The sequence below is a fragment of the Portunus trituberculatus genome, chromosome 38 (genome assembly GCF_017591435.1).
Source record: "Portunus trituberculatus isolate SZX2019 chromosome 38, ASM1759143v1, whole genome shotgun sequence".
NCBI lineage: Eukaryota > Metazoa > Arthropoda > Malacostraca > Decapoda > Portunidae > Portunus > Portunus trituberculatus.
In genome coordinates this window covers 13,911,190-13,930,477 of record NC_059292.1, presented here as the reverse complement: position 1 = coordinate 13,930,477, position 19,288 = coordinate 13,911,190, and the positions used below count along the sequence as shown (strand labels likewise).

At 46.1% G+C, this 19,288-nt stretch overlaps 1 protein-coding gene across 9 annotated transcripts in view; it reads left to right on the top strand.

Annotated features, from left to right (window-relative positions):
• Window positions 1-4,124: 4,124 nt before the first annotated feature.
• The window catches only part of LOC123515241 (protein pangolin, isoforms A/H/I/S-like), a 407,961-nt gene continuing 392,797 nt past the window's right edge, over window positions 4,125-19,288 (top strand). For 3 of the 9 annotated variants that reach the window (XM_045273829.1, XM_045273834.1, XM_045273827.1), the window contains exon 1: window positions 4,143-4,410. In XM_045273829.1, coding sequence (XP_045129764.1) covers window positions 4,261-4,410 — 150 coding nt within the window. In that variant the 5' untranslated portion in view covers window positions 4,143-4,260. Of the gene's footprint in view, window positions 4,411-19,288 lie in introns of all 9 variants that reach the window. The other 6 variants (XM_045273835.1, XM_045273836.1, XM_045273833.1 and 3 more) reach the window with 3 other exon arrangements.

Here is a 19,288-nt window from a genome sequence, read left to right as displayed (position 1 = left end):
ACCAGCCTGTGTCTGTCCCTGCACTGGGCCACGCTAGAGGAGAGTTGAGAGTGAACATGGCTTGACAAGGTGAGCAAGGAACAGTGCAATACGAAGACCACATTTACTTACGATATTAGGATTCCACAACTACTTTCCCTTTGAGTTGATGGCCTATCGTTCGAGAATTGATAGGATGATAGGATGTGATAGGGGGTAATATATACAAAAGACATGGACTTTGAATTGTAAATGATAAGGTGTGTCAAGAAGGGATGATGTGTAAAATTAAGAGATATGATGTGATAGGAGGTTGTGTGTGAAGGGATGATGTGTGGTTGGAGAAATAGGTGATAGGATGTAATGGGAGGTGATAAGTGAAGAATGCATGATGTGTGGACGGAAAAATAGATGATAGAAAGATAGATAATGTGTGGACGGAGAAATAGATGATAGAATGTGGGAAGATTTGCTGAGATGACAGGAAATTTAGTCAGATGGTGAGGTGTGGTTAGGTTTGTCTGCAGTGGATGGAAATAGAAGTGTAGAGAGAGAGAGAGAGAGAGAGAGAGAGAGAGAGAGAGAGAGAGAGAGAGAGAGAGAGAGAGAGAGAGAGAGAGAGGGAGAGAGAGAAAGAGAGAGAGAGAGAGGATAAGTGATCTTTGTAGTATATTAAAGTATTTTTTTAAGTATATTGTATTTGTTGTCACTTCTCAAAAATAAAGCAATAACTACAACAACAACAACAACAACAACAACTACTACTACTACTACTACTACTACTGTCACCTGCATTTCAACCACCACCACCACCACTACGTCATTACTCATATTCATCACTTCATGGTATCGCTGTGGATGAAGAGGAGGAGGAGGAGGAGGAGGAGGAGGAGGAGGAGGAGGAGGAGGATGGATTATAGTGTTGGTGGCAGCGGTGGTAACGACTTCTTCCAAAACGTCCCCCCCATCTCCCCACCTCGCTTCATTTTCCGAGTACTGATACCCTCCCCCAACTCACCACCTCCTCCCCCCTTGCCCACCTTCCCTCAATATTCAGGCGACACCACCACCACCACCACCACCACCACCAATACTACTCTCTTTCCCTCCTCCCCTCCTCCCCCTACTCTCCCATGCACACAACCAACACATTGCTTGAGCTCTTATCTCTCTCTCTCTCTCTCTCTCTCTCTCTCTCTGCATCTCCATCTATTTTCTTCTTATTCCCTCCTACTGCCACACCCTCCTGTACCACATCCCCCCACCTTCCCTTCACCCCCTCCACTCTTACCCTCCCTCTCTAAAACAACCTTCACTCCCTCATCCTCTCCCCTTCTTACCCTCCCCTCACCCTCACCCTCTATTCCCTTCTCCCTCTCTCCCCCTCCCCCCCACCTCAGACTACCGCTTGTTGGGTCCAAAATAAATGGTTTGTTACCCGGAATCACCCTTGTTGCCTTCTCTTATACGGCCTTTTTTTCATTGGTTTATTGGTTTTGTACTTTATGTGGTGTGTGTTTGTGTGTCCTTGTTTGCGTGGCGTTGGTGGTGGTGGTGGTGGTGGTGGTGTTTTTCTTTCTTTTTTTTTTTTATCTTTGTTTCTCGTGTGAGTGTCTGATTCATCCCATTCATTCATTCATTTTCTCTCTCTCTCTCTCTCTCTCTCTCTCTCTCTCTCTCTCTCTCTCTCTCTCTCTCCATTCACTTGCTTCTTCTTCTTCTTCCTTCTCTCTTTCTTTCCTTCCTTTTTGCTATTTTGGTTGTTTAATTCCTTCATTTCTTGTCTTTTTTTTTTTTTTATCTCCGTGTGTGTTTTACTCTGCTTTTTTTTCATTTTTATTTGTTTGTGCTTTATCTTCCACTTTGTTTACCTATCCGTCTGTTTGTCTGTCTGTCTCTCCGTCTATTTATCCATCTATCTAATTTTTTTCATCTTTCTATTTCGTTTTTTTTCTCTTATCATGGCTTCCCACTTTTCTTTCTTCCTTTACCCATTTACCTTCTCTTCCTTCGTTCTCTTCCTTCATTGCATGCCTAATTGCTCGTTTCCTTGTTTCCTTTCTACTTTCCTTTCATTCTTCTTACTTTTTATTTCTTTCTCATCCATTCATCCATCTACTTTGTCTTCATTCGTTCCTTCCTTATTTGTTTGCCTTTTATCTAGTCTTCATTTTTTTTTCTTGCTTTCCTACTTACCTCCTTCTTATCATTCATCAGTTCCTTCCTTCTTTCCGCACGTCCATCCATCCATCTTTCCTTCCTTCATTCCTTCCTTTCTTCCTTCCTTCTTTGTTTCCTTCCTTCTTTCTTGTTTCCTTCCTCCTTGTGCATTCTTCTTTACGTCCAGCTCCTTTTCTTTTCCCATCCATATATTCTTCCTTCCTTCATTCCTTCCTTCTTTCAATCCTACCTTCCTTCCTTCTTTCAATCCTACCTTCCTTCTCTACAATCATTTATTTTGTATTTTTAACTGTTAATTCAATCTTCATGAAGGGCGCGCGTGCACACACACACACACACACACACACACACACACACGAAATATTGAGCTCTTCATTCACAATCTTTATGGTGGTGAACGAACCGAAGGAGACACATCACTCACGCCCACTCACCACCACCACCACCACCGCTACCATTCACCATCACCACCACCACCACCATTTGTGGACGTGTCGTGATGAAAAAAAAAAAAAAGTAATACTGGGACGTGACAAGTAAAGAAAGAAAAAAAGAATTAAAATAGTAGTGTGTCGAGCAGGTGACTCATTGTGTGTGTGTGTGTGTGTGTGTGTGTGTGTGTGTGTGTGTGTGTGTGTGTGTGTGTGTGTGTGTGTGTGTGTGTGTGTGATTGTCACCTCGCATTAAGGTTGGTTAGTTATAGTTTTTATTAGAGTAGGTCGTGGTGGTGGTGGTGCTGGTAAGCGTGTTAGCGATGTAGTAGGAGGAGGAAGAGGAGGAGGAGGAGGAGGAGGAGTAATAGCAGCAGGAGCAGGAGGAAAGAGATTAGTGTGAAATGATTCGTGATACAGAAACGTGTATGTACACTGTAAACACACACACACACACACACACACACACACACACACACACACACACACACACACACACACAGATACGCATCACATTCTCTTTGGCACACCTGGCAAATCATTTAATAACACTCACAAGCAATGGAAACAACAACACAGAAACCCAAAGCAGCGGTAATAATTTTTCCTCCATTAAATCCCAATGACTGAAATACCTTTCCGTGTGTGTGTGTGTGTGTGTGTGTGTGTGTGTGTGTGTGTGTGTGTGTGTGTTTAACATATCCGTAGAAGTCAGGTGAAGAGTTTTAACAGGCAATGGAATGAACGAGTAACGTGATATTGAACACACACACACACACACACACACACACACACGAAGCGTCTGTGTATATGTTTGGGAATATGTGTTTTGGTCTGAATTCGCGCTCCGTCGGTGAGAGAGAGAGAGAGAGAGAGAGAGAGAGAGAGAGAGAGAGAGAGCAATAGGAATGTTGATGCGACCCTCGCGTGCGGCCACTGAGTGCTCTGCTTCAAATGTATATTGATGGTGTCACCGGCGGGGCGCCGCGGAGGCAAGAAAACCTGCACGCGAATTCCCACCAATTCCAGGATCAGGAATAATGGTGGCGCCTGCCTGGAGCCCCGCCCCCCAGCCCCCGCCCCCCGCCGCCACCCGCCACGACTCGGGAAACTCTGTTATTTAAAAGGTTTTGTGTTCCTTAATTAGTGTTGGCAGGAGTGAGGCGCGGCTCAGGTGACGGGCGGCGGCGACACTCAGATAGCAGAGATAAGGACGCGGTGGCGGCGACGGTTACTGCCATTAAGGGTCGCTCGAGGACTATGGGCCTTGGCGCTGAGCGGGACAGGGCGGCGGCCCTTGTGTGGGGCGCCAGCGGTGTGTGTGAGCGTGCCATGTGCACGTGGGAACATACCTGCGCAAGGTGTTATAATCACCACCAAACGGCGGCTACTTGTGTGCTGCCTCTCCGCGCCCCGCTGTCTGCACCCCAGCCGGGGGCGGGGCGGCGGCCGCTGAGGCGGAGCTAGGCCGTCACTGTGTCCTGGGATTGGGTGGAGGCGGGGCCGGGCCGGGTTCTCGTGGTGTGATAGGAGGGTTGGAGCGGGCGGCGGGTGGTGTGCGTGTGCGCAGCCCGCCCCCACGTCAGTGTGCGTTGAGCGGTGTTGTGAGTGAGGTTCTGCCGCTCCGCGTTTACAGTGTCGAGTGTCAGTTGCAAGGTTGACCTTGATCATGCCGACCGTTTCCGGTAGCGGTGAGGAGGTCGAATCGCAAGATGAGGTCAAGGTCTTTAAATACGAGGGAGATGAGGAGGAGAGTGAGAAGCGCTCATCAGAAAACCTAACAGAAGACAAGAGCAGTCTCATCACAGAAACAGAAGAGGTACGAAGGTTGACCCTCGTGAATCTCAGGCAGTTAGCGCCGGGCCATCAGTCTGTCCTTCGGAGGCCCGGTGATCCTGTCTGTTTTCTGCCGCTGAGTGTTGTGGTTATTGTTCTCTGTGTGTGGACGAGTCGCGAAGCCGTGGCGGTGGCCAGCCACGCCGTGTTGCAGCAGTGTGTGTGAGTGCAAGTGGTAGTTGTGATGATGTTGGCCACCGCTGCTGCCGTGCCATTCTATGTTACTCGAAATTTCATCAAAACAACAAGGACGTGCTGGCCCAGCGCCGCGCCGCGTTGAGGCGGCGGCACCTGCGAGCAGCGGGACGCGCAGCACAGGTGCCGGACAGGTGGCGGCAGCAGGTGTCGGGCGGCCGCAAGTACCATTGGTTGTGTTCTGTTTTAAGAAGCTGGTCCTTACCAGGGGCTTGCCGGGGTTTCTCGGTGGGCCATGGGTGGCGCCCAAGTATCCCCGGGGCGCAGGCCGAGAGGGCCGGGCGCCGCAGCGGTGCGGAGTGCGGGGCGCCCAGCTGTGGTGTTCGGGTAGTTGAGTGGTTTGGCGAGATGCCGTGTTAGGCGTAGCAGCGGGAGTGACGAATGTTGTCTCATGCATTACTTTTCTTGAGAGATCATTGGAGCAGTTATAATTTATGGCGCCAGTTCAGCGGGGCAGCTCGCGGCGGTGGCGGAGATGGTGGCAAGTGGGGCGGGCGAGGGTTGGGCAAGTGTGTCTGTGATGCAGAGGGCAGCAGAACGTAATGGTTGTGATGTGGGTGTGAGGAAGAAGGTGTAGGCATGAAGGTCGGAAGTTGGCCGTGAAAACGATCAAACATGTGCTTACAAGTCTTGTGTTAGTGTGAAGGTAGCGGTGTGGTGTGGTGTGGAGGGCAAGTATTGTGCGTGAGGGCGGCGGTGTGCGGCACGGCGGTGAGCACCAGGATGTGACGCTTCTCCCCGGAATAGAAAAAAAATATCGACTGCCACGAAAGTCAATTTTTACCACGTTGACGGAGGGGTGAGGCCACCACCGCTGTGTCGCTACGCTGCCGCCGCCGCCGCCGCCGCCACCGTCACCGCCACCGCCGCCAATCACCACTAGCACCTCCACCGTCACCCCCACATCCTCTATCGCCACAAAATCCCGACATCCTACACCACCACGGTCACCACCGCCACCACGGGGTAGCGTTATCACCCTCGCCGCTCATTGCGCATCCAGTACCTCACCTCCATACCATCGCCACGCCGCCACACATGACTGAAGGGCTACGCAACGTCCCCAGGAGAGAATTGGTGGCGGCGACGGCGACGGGGTTTTAGTACATATTGTTACTAGAAAAGTAACCAACACGTGTGGATTATATAGTATAGTTTTGCCTCGATAAATACCGATAGTGTTAGTAAATGTAATAATAACAATATTAATCACAATAATAACAGTAATAATAATTTGAGTGCACTGGAGTTAACGAGTCCAAGGTGTGCATTATTAGTTTTTACCTGAGCGTCATTGCAGGTGAGTCAGGGAGGTGAGGCGGAGCAGATGTTATTGTTCCGGACGAGGTGATGGTGGTATTAGTGACGGGGACGGCGGCGGATGCGGTGAGCGTTTATAAGATTTAGGGAGAGAGGGAGGGAGGGAGAAGCAAGATTTTTGGGAAGCAGAAGTACTGGAAATTTGTATCATTTGAGGAAGTGCGAAAAATCGAAGGAAATCAGGTGAGGATTGTTTGCACCCGGCAATGGAGAGAGAGAGAGAGAGAGAGAGAGAGAGTCCTCGTATAGGGAAGCTACCGCAGACGTAGTAACAAAGCGATTAGAGCGAATGTGCGCACACTATCCATAAAAGGCGCAACGGGATGGATGCGCAATTTGGCAGAGAAAAAGCGCAAGGGTGAAGTGTGTGTGTGTGTGTGTGTGTGTGTGTGATGAGAAGCGTTTCGCGGCACTGGGAGGCGGCCATGCAGAAAAGTGGTGTGTGTGTGTGTGTGTGTGTGTGCGCGCGGTAGCGTCTGTCACATTACGAACATGATAACATTATGACGGCGGTGTGGTAACTGTCAGCGGTGGTGGTGATGTTCATAATAATGCCATCATGGAGCGTGAGTGCCATGGTTGTGGTGGCGGTGGTGGTGATAATTATGGTGTCCGCAGAGTGATGGTGACTGTGATTGTGGCGAAGATGAGTGTTTGAAGACCGCGGGAGTGCTGGTGGTGGTGATGATGGGAGTGGAGAAATACTGTGATTGTGGTAGTGTTGGTGGTGTTAGTGGCTGTGGATGGTGATGGAGGAGCGGTGTGGTGACGGTGTTGATGTGAAGTGTAATAGTACAGCACCAGCAATGATATAATAGTGGTGATACACATAGTAGTAGTAGTAGTATTAGTAGTGGTGGTGGTGGTGGAAGTAAGAGTAGCAGCAGCAATATCATGTTGGCGGCGTTGGTTGTGGTGGTGATCCAGGGGAAGGAGGGAGAGGGGGTGGGAGGGGGGAGGAGGAGGGAAGAGCTAACAGAAGCCTTAGTAGTCAAAATAGAATAAAAAAAATAAAAAAAGAAAGAAGAAAAGAAAGAGCCTATTGTGTAGTGTTGTTTTGGCGTGTATGCCTAACGTTATCTTACTTCATCTTTCTTTCATCATCTCTCCTCTTTCGCTTTCTTCTCTTCTTTCTTCCGCTTCGTGTGTGTGTGTGTGTGTGTGTGTGTGTATGTTTTTTTTTCCTATCCTCCCTTATGTTTCCTACCTTTCTCTTTCATCATTTCCCTTCCATTTTTTTCATCGTGTGGTTTAATTTTCTATTCTCTTTCTTACTTGTGTTTTTTTTCTTTCAATCCTTCTTTAATTTCTCTCATGTTTTATTTTCATCTTTGTTATTTAATTCCTATATTTGTCATCATCTCTTATACTTATTCGTTCCCGTTGCCTCAAAATTTTACCCTTATCACCTTCATCTATATTTTTCTCCTCTTCTCATCTTAGTGAAGCATAACAGTATACAGAAACAAACACACCACTCATACTCTCATAATTATTTCTCTCTCTCTCTCTCTCTCTCTCTCTCTCTCTCTCTCTCTCTCTCTCTCTCTCTCTCTCTCTCTCTCTCTCTGTGCTTCACTATTCTGTCTGTTCCTTCTCTTTCTTTATCTCTTTCTTGTTCTGTTGTTGTTGTTAATAATAATAGTAATAATAATAATAATAATATCATCATTGCTATTATTGTTATTATTATAGTTGTTGTTGCTTCTGCTGGTGGTGCTGCTGCTGTTCAAGACCGTAAGCATGATGAATGGGATGATAGTGAAAGATTAATTATTCGCTTGTGTTTATATATGTGTTTGTGTTAGTGTTACTGTGTGTGTGTGTGTGTGTGTGTGTGTGTGTGTGTGTGTGTGTGTGTGTGTGTTTTCAAGGCTTAGTACTGTGCACGCTTATCTTTGAAAATAACATTAGATTTGTTTTATTTCCCCTCCCTAACTTTGGTCCTCCTCCTCCTCCTCCTCCTCCTCCTCCTCCTCCTCCTCCTTCCCCCTCTAAGAATTACGATGAGTCCGGGCCTTGTTACGTCTCCCCTCGCCTCCTGCGTTTGTTGGTTTGTTTACTCTTTTGTTATCGTGTTTGTTTAGACTTTTTTCTTTCCTTCTCTCTCCTCATTATCGCGTGTCGTTGACGTTGGGAGAGAGAGAGAGAGAGAGAGAGAGAGAGAGAGAGAGAGAGAGAGAGATTTTGTTTTTATATTGTTGTGGTGTGGTGGTGGTAGTGATAGTAGTAGGATCAGTGACCGTATCCTAAGACGACACACACACACACACACACACACACACACACTCTAAGCCTAGATGTAGTGGTGGTAGTAGTAGTAGGAGTAGTAGTAGGAAACAGAGAAAGAAGAATCTGCGTGGGGGGCAGCAAAGAGAAAGGGGGGAGGGAAGCCATGCGTGTGGGGGTGACAAAGGACTGGTGTGGGAGATCAGAGTTATGGGGGTGAATGTATGAGAGAGAGAGAGAGAGAGGAAGGTATGAGGGTCGTTGATAGATGTCTTAACTCCTTCAGTACTGGGACTCATTTTTTACCTTGAGTTTTGTGTACGATTAGACGATTTTATGACATTAGCAAGGGTGTATGGGGGTCAGAAGATGAATGGCTGGAGTCTTCACTATTTTGATCCCACACATAAGTTTCTGGAGCTGTATAAAATTGCCTAGTAGTAAGCAGAATGAATATGAAAACGCGTCATAGTACTGAATAGGTTTAAACGCGGTATTTGTGGAGTGGTGGAGGGAGGGAGTAGCATAACACTGTGTACTGGAAGAGGTGCAGAGTAGTAAGAGTAGAAGCGTCGCGGGATGTTTGTGTAGCGGGCATGAGGCGTGTTTGTTTGCTTGCCCGGCGATTATAGCGTGTTGTGGCCAAGACGTGTGTGTGTGTGTGTGTGTGTGTGTGATAGTGGCGGGAGGGGCGTCAAGATTGCGGCCGTCAGTTCGTAAGGCGCTACTCGGCTCGTTTTACATTAGACGATAGAAGCCGCCTTGCCGCGCCGCTTACTTCCCGCCCACCGCCACCGCCACCGCCACCACATCTCTGTATCTCACATATGCTTCGTTGTAGGGGGAGGAGACATACACCTATACTCTCTCTCTCTCTCTCTCTCTCTCTCTCTCTCTCTCTCTCTCTCTCTCTCTGTTGGGTTTATTTTCCTGTCAGTATGATCAGCCGGGGGAAGAAGGAGGGGAGGAGAGAAGAAGAAGAGGAAGGGAAGGAGGGAGAGATGGAGTGAGGGAGGGAAGGAGAGATAGAGGAATGATGGACGTCAGGGCAACAATGGCGGTGCGTTGTCTCTAGGAGGTGGAGGAGGAGGAAGAAAAAAGAAGAGGAGGAGGAGGAGGAGGAGGAGGAAGAAAAAGAAGAAGAGGAGGAGGAAGAGGAGAAGGAGATACATAACCGCATGAACTGCATCTTCCTCATATAACAGTCTCTCTCTCTCTCTCTCTCTCTCTCTCTCTCTCTCATGGTGGAGAAGGAGGTGCTAGCATCGTCGCCTTAAACTTCCGCGGAATCATAAATCAGACAGCAGGAGTTCCTCTGTCACTCCTCCTCCTCCTCCTCCTCCTCTTCCGCCTGGTGGCGCGATTGGGTGGGCGCGAGGGAGGGAAGGACTTAAGGAGGGAGAGGTGTCTTTATAAATTTCTGCAGCATGACCAAGTTGAGTGCATCGGAGAGAGAGAGAGAGAGAGAGAGAGAGAGAGAGAGAGAGAGAGACGAGCATGCGTGCTGACTGTCATTCATTAGTTCCTCTTTCCTTTGCTCATATCCTCCTCCTCCTCCTCCTTCTCCTCCTCCTCCTCCAAACAGAGAAGACCTTGAACTTGTGAGGACATCAAGGTGTTTCCCTACTGTTCTCCTCCTCCTCCTCTCCTTTCCTCTTCTTTCATTTTCCTTTATTTTTTTTTTCTTTTGAGTTTAATAATTTAAGCCCCTTGGGAACTGACGCCATTGTTGCCAGGAAATTGCTCACTGAGGGAATCGCTTCTTCTCTTCTCTTTTCCTCCTCCTCCTCCTCCTCCTCCTCCTCCTCTTCCTCCTTCTCCTCCTCTTTAGTATAGTTGTCTAAGTATTGTAGTTTACCTGTCTAGATTTTTTTAGTGTGTGTGTCTTCTTAATCTTGTTCTATTTTATGTGTTAGCGTTTTTCTTCTTCCATTCCTCCTTCTCCTTCTTTCTTCCTTTCCTCCTTCTTTCTGTTGGCTTGCATCATTTATTCTTTCCCTTCCCATCTCTTTATTTTGTTACTTTTTTATTCAATTGTTCCATCTTTATTAAGCTTTATTCTCTCTCTCTCTCTCTCTCTCTCCACACACACACACACACACACATATACACACACACACTTAAGTACTATAGTCGTCGATCCTTTTCTTCTTGATGCTCTTAGTAATTCACGTCTTATTGGCTCAACTCCACCTCTTCATGAAGCTATTCTTGCTACCACCACCATCACCGCCGCCGCCGCCACCACCACCACCACCACCACCACTACCATCAGTACCGCCGCCGCCTCCCCGCCGCCGTCACCGCCACACTCATATACTAAACGTTTTCGCGATGATGCTCCGTGAAAAGTCTCGTTTGTTGTTGTTACTTTGGGTGATTGTGGTAGTTGTAGTGTGGTGGTGGTGGTGTGTGTGTGTGTGTGTGTGTGTGTGTGTGTGTGTGTGTGTGTGTAGGGGCGTGACGGGTGTTGGGGCGGTGCGGGTTCCTCTCTTTTGGGTTTGTTTACCTTTGGGCCGCCGCTGCCTCTGTTCACCTGACAGTTAAGATTAATTAGCTTCCCCCGCCGGCAGGTAGTACACACACACACACACACACACACACACACACACACACACACACACACACACACACATGCGCTAACCTCTTTTCCCTACACGTCATCTCCATCTTCATCACACACACACACACACACACACACACACACACACACACACACACACACACACATGCATATCACCCGTCCCTTTCACCTTCGATATACTTACTTTTACTCATGTCACACACCTGTCCTTCCCTTCATCACACACCTGCCCCACGCTTACGTTTACCCATTAGTCACGCCCTTCCTCCCTTTGCACCACACACCTGCCCCTTCTCTCTGTCTCAGGTACGCGTGCATCCCTTTTCTAGTCCTCCAACACTGCCACATCTGCGCCCCTTACGAGACACCTGTTGACCCTCATTCACACACCTGTTTTATCTTCCACATCACACACCTGCGATTTTTTTTATTTCTTTCTTTTTCCTCTCCTTCAGAAATCTCTTTGAAATGTTATATGCCTCTGTGAAGGTGGCGCCCGGAAAGAGGAGGAGGAGGAGGGGGAGGAGGGGATCAAGAAGAACTAGAGTGTGACTGTATAATGATGATTTTTTTTTTTCGTTGCGAGTGTTGGTTGTTGTTGTTGTTGTTGTTGTTGTTGCTGTTATTATTATTATTATTATTATTATTATTATTATTATTATCATTATCATTAATATTATTATTGTTGTTGTTATTTTTGTTAACTTTACAGTTTTCCTTTTGTTTATCCCATAACTTCCTTTTTTTTGTTGAAGATTTCGGCATTTCTTATCTAACAACAAAATTTCTCTCTCTCTCTCTCTCTCTCTCTCTCTCTCTCTCTCTCTCTTCTCTTTCTCATAATCTTCCATGCTATCCTCTGCTCAGTAATGACAAACTATGATGATATAGTAATAACAGTAATAATGATGATAATAATAATAATGATAATAATAATAATTAACAATAGTAATAATAATTACTAATCACCACCACGGCCATGTATTAATGCATTAAGTAACACATTCATGTAACGCTTTTATTGTATTTTTCTTTTAAATTACATAATCATTTCCGCATTTCTGTAATCAGGCTAAAGGTTCGAGTATTTTATCATTATTAGTCTACAGGTGGTGGGAGGAAAGGGGGGAGGGAGTGAGGAAGGAGGGAGGTGTGGGGGAAGAGGGAGGGATGGGGGAGGGAGAGGGAGAGGGAAGTCGTATATCGCATGATTTGAGTGAATATATAAACGAATGAATGAATAAGTGAATGGATGTGTAGTCATGTGTTAGTGAAACATTATGATAATTAGTAAATATGTTTTTTTTTTTAATTCAGTTTACATTTATTATTTTTTTTTTTTTGGGGGGGGTAGGTGTGAGTGTGGTCGCAATAAAAAGGAATAAAAAAAAAAAAGGGAAAAGGTGAGGAATGATGGAAGAAGATAACTGATTGTGATGAGAGGGGAAGAGATAAAGGCATAAGAAAGAAGGAAAATGAGATGCAAGGATGTAGAGGAGGAAAGTGCGTGAGATGACGGGGGTGGCGGGGTGGCGGGGTAAGAGAGGAGAAAGAAAGAAAGGAAGGAAGGAAGGAAGAAAGGGACGGAGAGAAAGGGATTAAGGAGGGAGGAATTCTTGGTGGTAAATGCGTTATGGAGGGAGAGGAGGGGGTAACACTGAGGAGGAGGGAGGAGGGACCAGGAGAGTTCATGTTGTGAGGTATGAGGTAAATATTTTCCTCAAGTTACCCCTTCACGTGTTGCTACTGTTTAATCTCTCTCTCTCTCTCTCTCTCTCTCTCTCTCTCTCTCTCTCTCTCTCTCTCTCTCTCTGTTTTCTATTGTCTTTTTCTTGATTCATCAATGGTCAACAATATTTTTCTCGAATTGTATTTCATTAAAATTATGCAAAATATGAGCGTTACATTTATGCCTATTGAATAACAATAATAATAATAGTAATAATAATAATAATAGTAGTAGTAGTAGTAGTAATAGTAGTAGTAGAAGTAATAATAGTAGTAGTAGTAGTAGTAGTAGTAGTAGTAGTAGTAGTAGTACTAGTAGTAGTAGTACTATTGTCAGACTGTACTGAGCTAGATATATATCTTACTATGTCCGCAGTCTGCGCACTCCTTTAGTTATCATGACTAATAACTGTTATCTCGCTTTACACGTCCATAGCGCACCTTTTATTACCACTGCCTGTCCATGTGTACCCAGCTTGACTTATTAGGGAAAGCTGTCTATGCATCGTGGTACAATTAATGTCTCTAAAAAAAATCACTATTGGAACATTTTTATACAACTAGCCAGGCACCACCATTAAGGGCCGTTGTTTACTCGTAACGACCAATCAACATTAAGGTCCACCTGTGCTTATCCACTCATGTGGATTCCAACCCTGGGACGTTCATCTCATGGCTTGTATTTTTTTTTTCAAAGGCCACGGAAATAATCAATATTTTAATCTATATCTTCTTTATTGATAGTTCAGAATAAAGCAAACACCATTGACAATCCCAGTAACTTCCATATTATGGCTCGTATTCTTTCCAAAGGCCACGGAAATAATCGATGATTTAATCTTTGTTTTCCTTATAGACGTGTTTCGAATACTCATTTATCCCTAGAATCAAGCAAAGGCCATTTAAAATCCCACTAACCTCCACCACCAACGCCCTGTTACAAGTACTTGAGGCGAAGAAGCGCTGGAATGTTTAATATGTGTCTACGTTCTCCACCACCTACTGCCTCCCACCACCGCGCCACACACACCGCTCAACCAACCAGTGGGGAATGAAGGAACGGCTGAATGAAAGAGAAACAATCGGTATTCATTAAGCATCGTTGACTCGGCGGATACTTTGATGACAGTGATGATGGAAGTGTTGAAGTGATGGAGAGTGTAGGGGAAGGATTGCCACCGATGCAAAGAAATAGTATGCGGTATCGAACTAGAGGGAAGGAGGAGTAGAGTAGCAGTGTGTTGCTGCAGTGTTGTGTGGCGGGCAATGCTGCTGTATAGGGGGGGTGTGGGGGTGATGACAGGTGTGAGCGGGTGTGTGACTGCTCCAAATCCTCAGGTGGGGCAGCGGTGGGTGTGGTGCCGTGGCCGTACCCAGGTGTGCTGCCTCCGCTTTGTTATTATTGTATGATGCGTCCCGTTAATTTCTTGTTGTTGCTGCTGTTGTCTCTGTGGAGTGACAGGCAGTAGGGGCGGTGGTGGTGGCGGCGGCGGCGGAGGCAATGATGGTGCTGGTGATGGTAGTGGAAGTCTGCAGCAACAACAAAACAATAGCTACTACTAAAGGTGGTGGTGGTGGTGGTGGTGGTGGTGGTGGTACTTCTGCTAATACAAGATTTTCGCTAAACGCCGTAAATGTGTGTGTGTGTGTGTGTGTGTGTGTGTGTGTGTGTGTGTGTGTGTGTGTGTACCCTGAGCAGTGTGTGTACGTACGTATATACCGGCTTATCCAGAAGCCTAAAGAGGATATCTCATTAGGCATCCGACAACATCCACCTCTCCTTTTTGCTCTTCCTCTCCTGCCCCTCTCTTTCTCTCTTTCTCCCTCCCTCCTAACTCTCCCTTCTTCCCTCTCTCCCTTCATCGTTGTTTTCCTTGACAACACCTGGCGTCCTTTTAATTAGAAACACCTGCCTTGTGTTAATTAATTTTACACGTTTATTGATACTGTTTTTATTTTTTTTGTGGGACGTGGGAGGAAGTTAGGGAAAGGGGGGGAGGGGGTCAGATTATTCCACCAGACTTAAAGAAGGAGAGGAGGAATAGGAAGGAAGGAAGGGGAAATGGGTAGGGAAGGTGTAAGGATTAGAGGAAAAAGGAAGAAGGAAAGGGCTTAGGAGGAAGAGAGAGGGAGGGAGGAAGGAAGGAAGGGAGGAATGGGGAAGGAAACGCTCACCTGTTTTGCAATTAGCGTTTTTTTGTCTGGGATTTTATTTCACCTGAGCTGTGTGTGTGTGTGTGTGTGTGTGTGTGTGTGTGTGTGTGTGTGTGTGTGTGACTTATTTGATGATTCTGAGAGGAGGGTCATATCGTGAGGCTAACTGATTGCACACACACACACACACACACACACACACACACACACACACACACACACACACACACACACACACCGTTAATTTCCTTGGCACTACAATACTTTTCTTTGTCAATTTTCTAAGAACTACCGTGACTCTTCCCTCCTTCCTTCCTTCCCTTCCTTCTTCCCTTCTACTTCCTCCCTTCTTTCCTCTTTTCCCCCTCCCTTCCTCTCCCTCCCTCTCTCTCTCTCTCCCTTTCTTTCTCTCCTTCTCTTTCTTCCACATTGACACCTTTATTCTTCCTCGATTAGCGGCGACACCCAGAGAGAGAGAGAGAGAGAGAGAGAGAGAGAGAGAGAGAGAGAGAGAGAGAGTATTGCAGTCACGAGATAGAAAATACATGCCTACGTATTTTCACTGTAACATTTTTGTCTTGTTTTTCTTTTTGTGTTGTATGTCAACTTTTGTCGACGGAAGTTACAGGTGTGTTGTTTTATGAGTCAGAACAGGTGTGTGTGTGTGTGTGTGTGTGTGTGTGTGTGTGTGTGTGTGTGTGTGTGTGTGAATAGTCTAGTCAATGCAGTTTATTTCTCTCTCTCTCTCTCTCTCTCTCTCTCTCTCTCTCTCTCTCTCTCTCTCTCTCTCTCTCTTGCATGTCATTCGAGTTTTTTTTTTTCTTCCTCCCTCGCTCTTATCCGTCTTTTCATCGTTCTCTTCTCTTCCCTTCCTCCCCTCCCTCCCTCCCTCCCTCCCTCCCTTCCCCTCGCCGTCCCCTCACTTACCCGTTTCCCCTTCCGATCTCACACTTGCGGTCTCGATTAAATTTTTGTAAATGAGATTACGACTCGCTTAATATCAAGTTAACACGAAAGGCGCGCACACACACACACACACACACACACACACACACACACACACACACACACACACACACACACACACACACACACACACACACACACACACACAGGAGGGTTGAGGTGGCAGGTAGTGGTGACGAGAGAGAGAGAGAGAGAGAGTGTGTCGCGTGATCTCTCCTCTAGAAATGCTAATTACGTTTGATAATTATTGATCGGTATTCATTATGTACAGTTTAGTTACGACTTCATTTATGCAGGAATTATTTGGTCTGGTGATAGGGTAGGGTGGGTCTCTCTCTCTCTCTCTCTCTCTCTCTCTCTCTCTCTCTCTCTCTCTCTCTCTCTCTCTCTCTCTCTTGAATGCTGAAAATAACAGGAAGAGAGAGAGAGAGAGAGAAAAAAAAAAGATGAGGTTATTGTACTGGAAATTCTTGTAAGCAGTATAGAAGGCATTTTACTACTACTACTACTACTACTGCTACTACTACTACTACTACTACTACAATCTAACAAACAAACAAACAAACGCAAAGCAAAAAAAAAAAAAAAAAAACGCTTTCTTAATTTATGATATTTCCGTTGATAATATCTACTCGCGGCTTCAACCTCCTTTCTCCCCTCCCCTATCTGTATGCCTTCCTCCTTCTCTTCCTCCTCTTCCTCTTCCTCTTCCTCTTCCTCTTCCTCCTCCTCCTCCTCCTCCTCCTCCTCCTCCTCCTCCTCCTCCTCCTTTTTAGAGCTTCTTGCTGGTTTTATGTTTTGTTTTATGTTCGCAGTAATTAATAGTTTTTTTTTATGTTTCTTGACAAGGACCATTACCTGCGTATATTGTTATTACTATTACTATTATTATTATTGTTATTATTATTATTATTGTTATTACTACTACTACTACTACTACTACTATTACTACTACTGCTGCTGCTGCTGCTGCTGCTACTATCATTACCACCAGTTGCATTTCCATATTCTGCTGTCTTTACTATTTTCTCTCTCTCTCTCTCTCTCTCTCTCTCTCTCTCTCTCTCTCTCTCTCTCTCTCTCTCTCTCTCTCTCTCTCTCTCTCTCTCTCTCCCGTTCTCACTTCCCGTTATACTCAAATTGTCTATCTCTCCTCTTCTCATTCCATATGTTCTCTAAAAATAGACCCGTTTCTTCCTCTGACACTTACCCATAATTCTCCTGTGATATCCACCCTTCGTAGCGCCTCTTCCCTCCCTCGCTATACACAGAGATGATAGCGCCACAACAGAGTGTCTTCAGATACGGTAGTCTTGAGTATAGTTTTGTATGAGCTTCACTTTTTTACGCTAACCAATTTGTACGGGACTGGACGGAAGGATTGAGTGGTGGTGTGTGTGTGTCGAGCATGGTGTTTTTAGCAGTAGCTGTGTAAGTGAGTGGGTCAGATGATGATGGTGGGTAAGTAAAGGGAGGGAGAAGTTGGTAAATCATAGTAGCGTAATAGTAACAGTATGGAGAGGGCAGTGAATAGCGGATGGTTGAAGTAGTGGTGGTGGTGGTGGTGGTAGTAGTAGTAATCGATGTAGTACAAGGAAAAGAGGAAAATAATTAAATATGTCTCTTTAAAGATAACCATTGAGTAATTTTGGTAGTAGTAGTAGTAATAGTAGTAGTAGTAGTAGTAGTAGTAGTAGTAGTAGTAGTAGAAGCAGAAACATAAATCGTAAAAAAAAGACAATAAAAACAGCAGCAGTAACAAATACACACACACACACACACACACACACACACACACACACACACACACACACACACACACACACACACACTCACAAAACAAAGAAGTTGTTAAGAGTGTAAAGACTACATATGATTCCTTTTTCTCCCCCCTCCCATGCACCATTTCCCTCCCTCCCTTAGTGATGACCCGACATAACAACACCTTTCCGCTGCTCTAGTGTGGTAGGGAGTCGGGTGTGGTGGACGATGGTGGGGGCGGAGGGGTGGGGTAAGTCTGACAAGGATTCTTCAGCGGGGTGCGTGCGACAAGTGCAATTTGGTAGTTCTGGTCGTGTTGACGGAAATGCGGTTCGCCTAAGGACAACCATTTCGGGGGAAGGAAGCATTCGTTTCCTCCGTACTGGCGGCTTTATTGGGTTGTAGCGTTTGTGTACAAGTGTTTCACAGGTGTACCTACTTACCTTGTCATCACACACACACACACACACACACACACACACACACACACACACACACACACACAGTCACATGGTAAATGATACTGTGTGTGTGTGTGTGTGTGTGTGTGTGTGTGTGTGCCCTCGTTTGGGGATGATTTACTGGGAAACGCTGTATATTGTGTGTGTATGAGAGAGAGAGAGAGAGAGAGAGAGAGAGAGAGAGAGAGAGAGAGTGAGTGAGTGAGTGAGTGAGTGAGTGAGAGAGAGAACTTTGATGATATGAATGTTATTTATGACGTTTGGTAGTTAAGTAGTCTTCCTTCTTTTCACCGCGTTTGGGTGGAATGTTAGGCGGTAATAGTAGCAAAAATATCAGTAATAGGAACAGCAGCAGGAGTGGTAGTAGTAGAAGTAGTAGTAGTAGTAGTAGTAGTAGTAGTAGTAGTAGTCGTATAGTAACAAGGGATTCCCTAAATACACATGCTGGTTACGATATAATACAATTTTGCGTTCAGTTGTTCCAGCAGATCAATCGCATATGGTTAACTGAATGCCCTAAGTAGTGACAGAAGTAGTAGTGGTAGTGATGGTGGTAGTAGTAATTGTAATGGTAGTGGTAGCTGGCGGATGGAAAGTCATGGTAGCAGTGACGGTAGCAAGCAGTAACATTAACCGCAGGAGTGGAAGCAGCAGAGGCAATAGCAGCAGTTTGAAGGAGGAGGAGGAGGAGGAGGAGGAGGAGGTCGCCAGTAAGGGTTTGCATCGCTGGGGCGTAATGACTGTGTTGGCGGTGGAGATTTATGACGTAATGGCGAGGAAACAAGAAATATGGTGTGTGTGTGTGTGTGTGTGTGTGTGTGTGTGTGTGTGTGTGTGTGTGTGTGTGAGGAGTGATAATGGAACAGTCAGCAAGATGAAAGGGGAGAGGTGGAGACGCGAGCGTGCACACACACACACACACACACACACACACACACACACACACACACACACACACACACATAAGCAAACAAACAGCCAAACATGAATTTGGCAAATCCGTGGTGACTTCGCTGCGACACCGATTGTAAACACACATATGCGCGCACACACACACACACACACACACACACACACACACACACACACACACACACAGAGAGAGAGAGAGAGAGAGAGAGAGAGAGAGAGAGAGAGAGAGAGAGAATATATCCCACTAGGGTTCACCCACTAATGTTGCTTGATATAAATACCTCACCTCTATACTATTCATTGGTCTCCCCGCCACCTCTTCCTCGGCCGCCGCCACTAACACTACTTTCATTTATTATGCTTGAAATCAATCGTGGGTCTCAATTCTTTACCGCGCCATTGGAACTGTCACACTCTCCCGTTGCTGCCGCCGCCGCCGCCGCGCTGTTCCTCTCTTCGTCACTGCCGCAGTCCCCGCCGCCGCCGCCTTCGCTGCCGCAACCGCCGCCGTTTCCTGGTACTGCGTTACCGTCGAAATTCCTCGTTTTCAG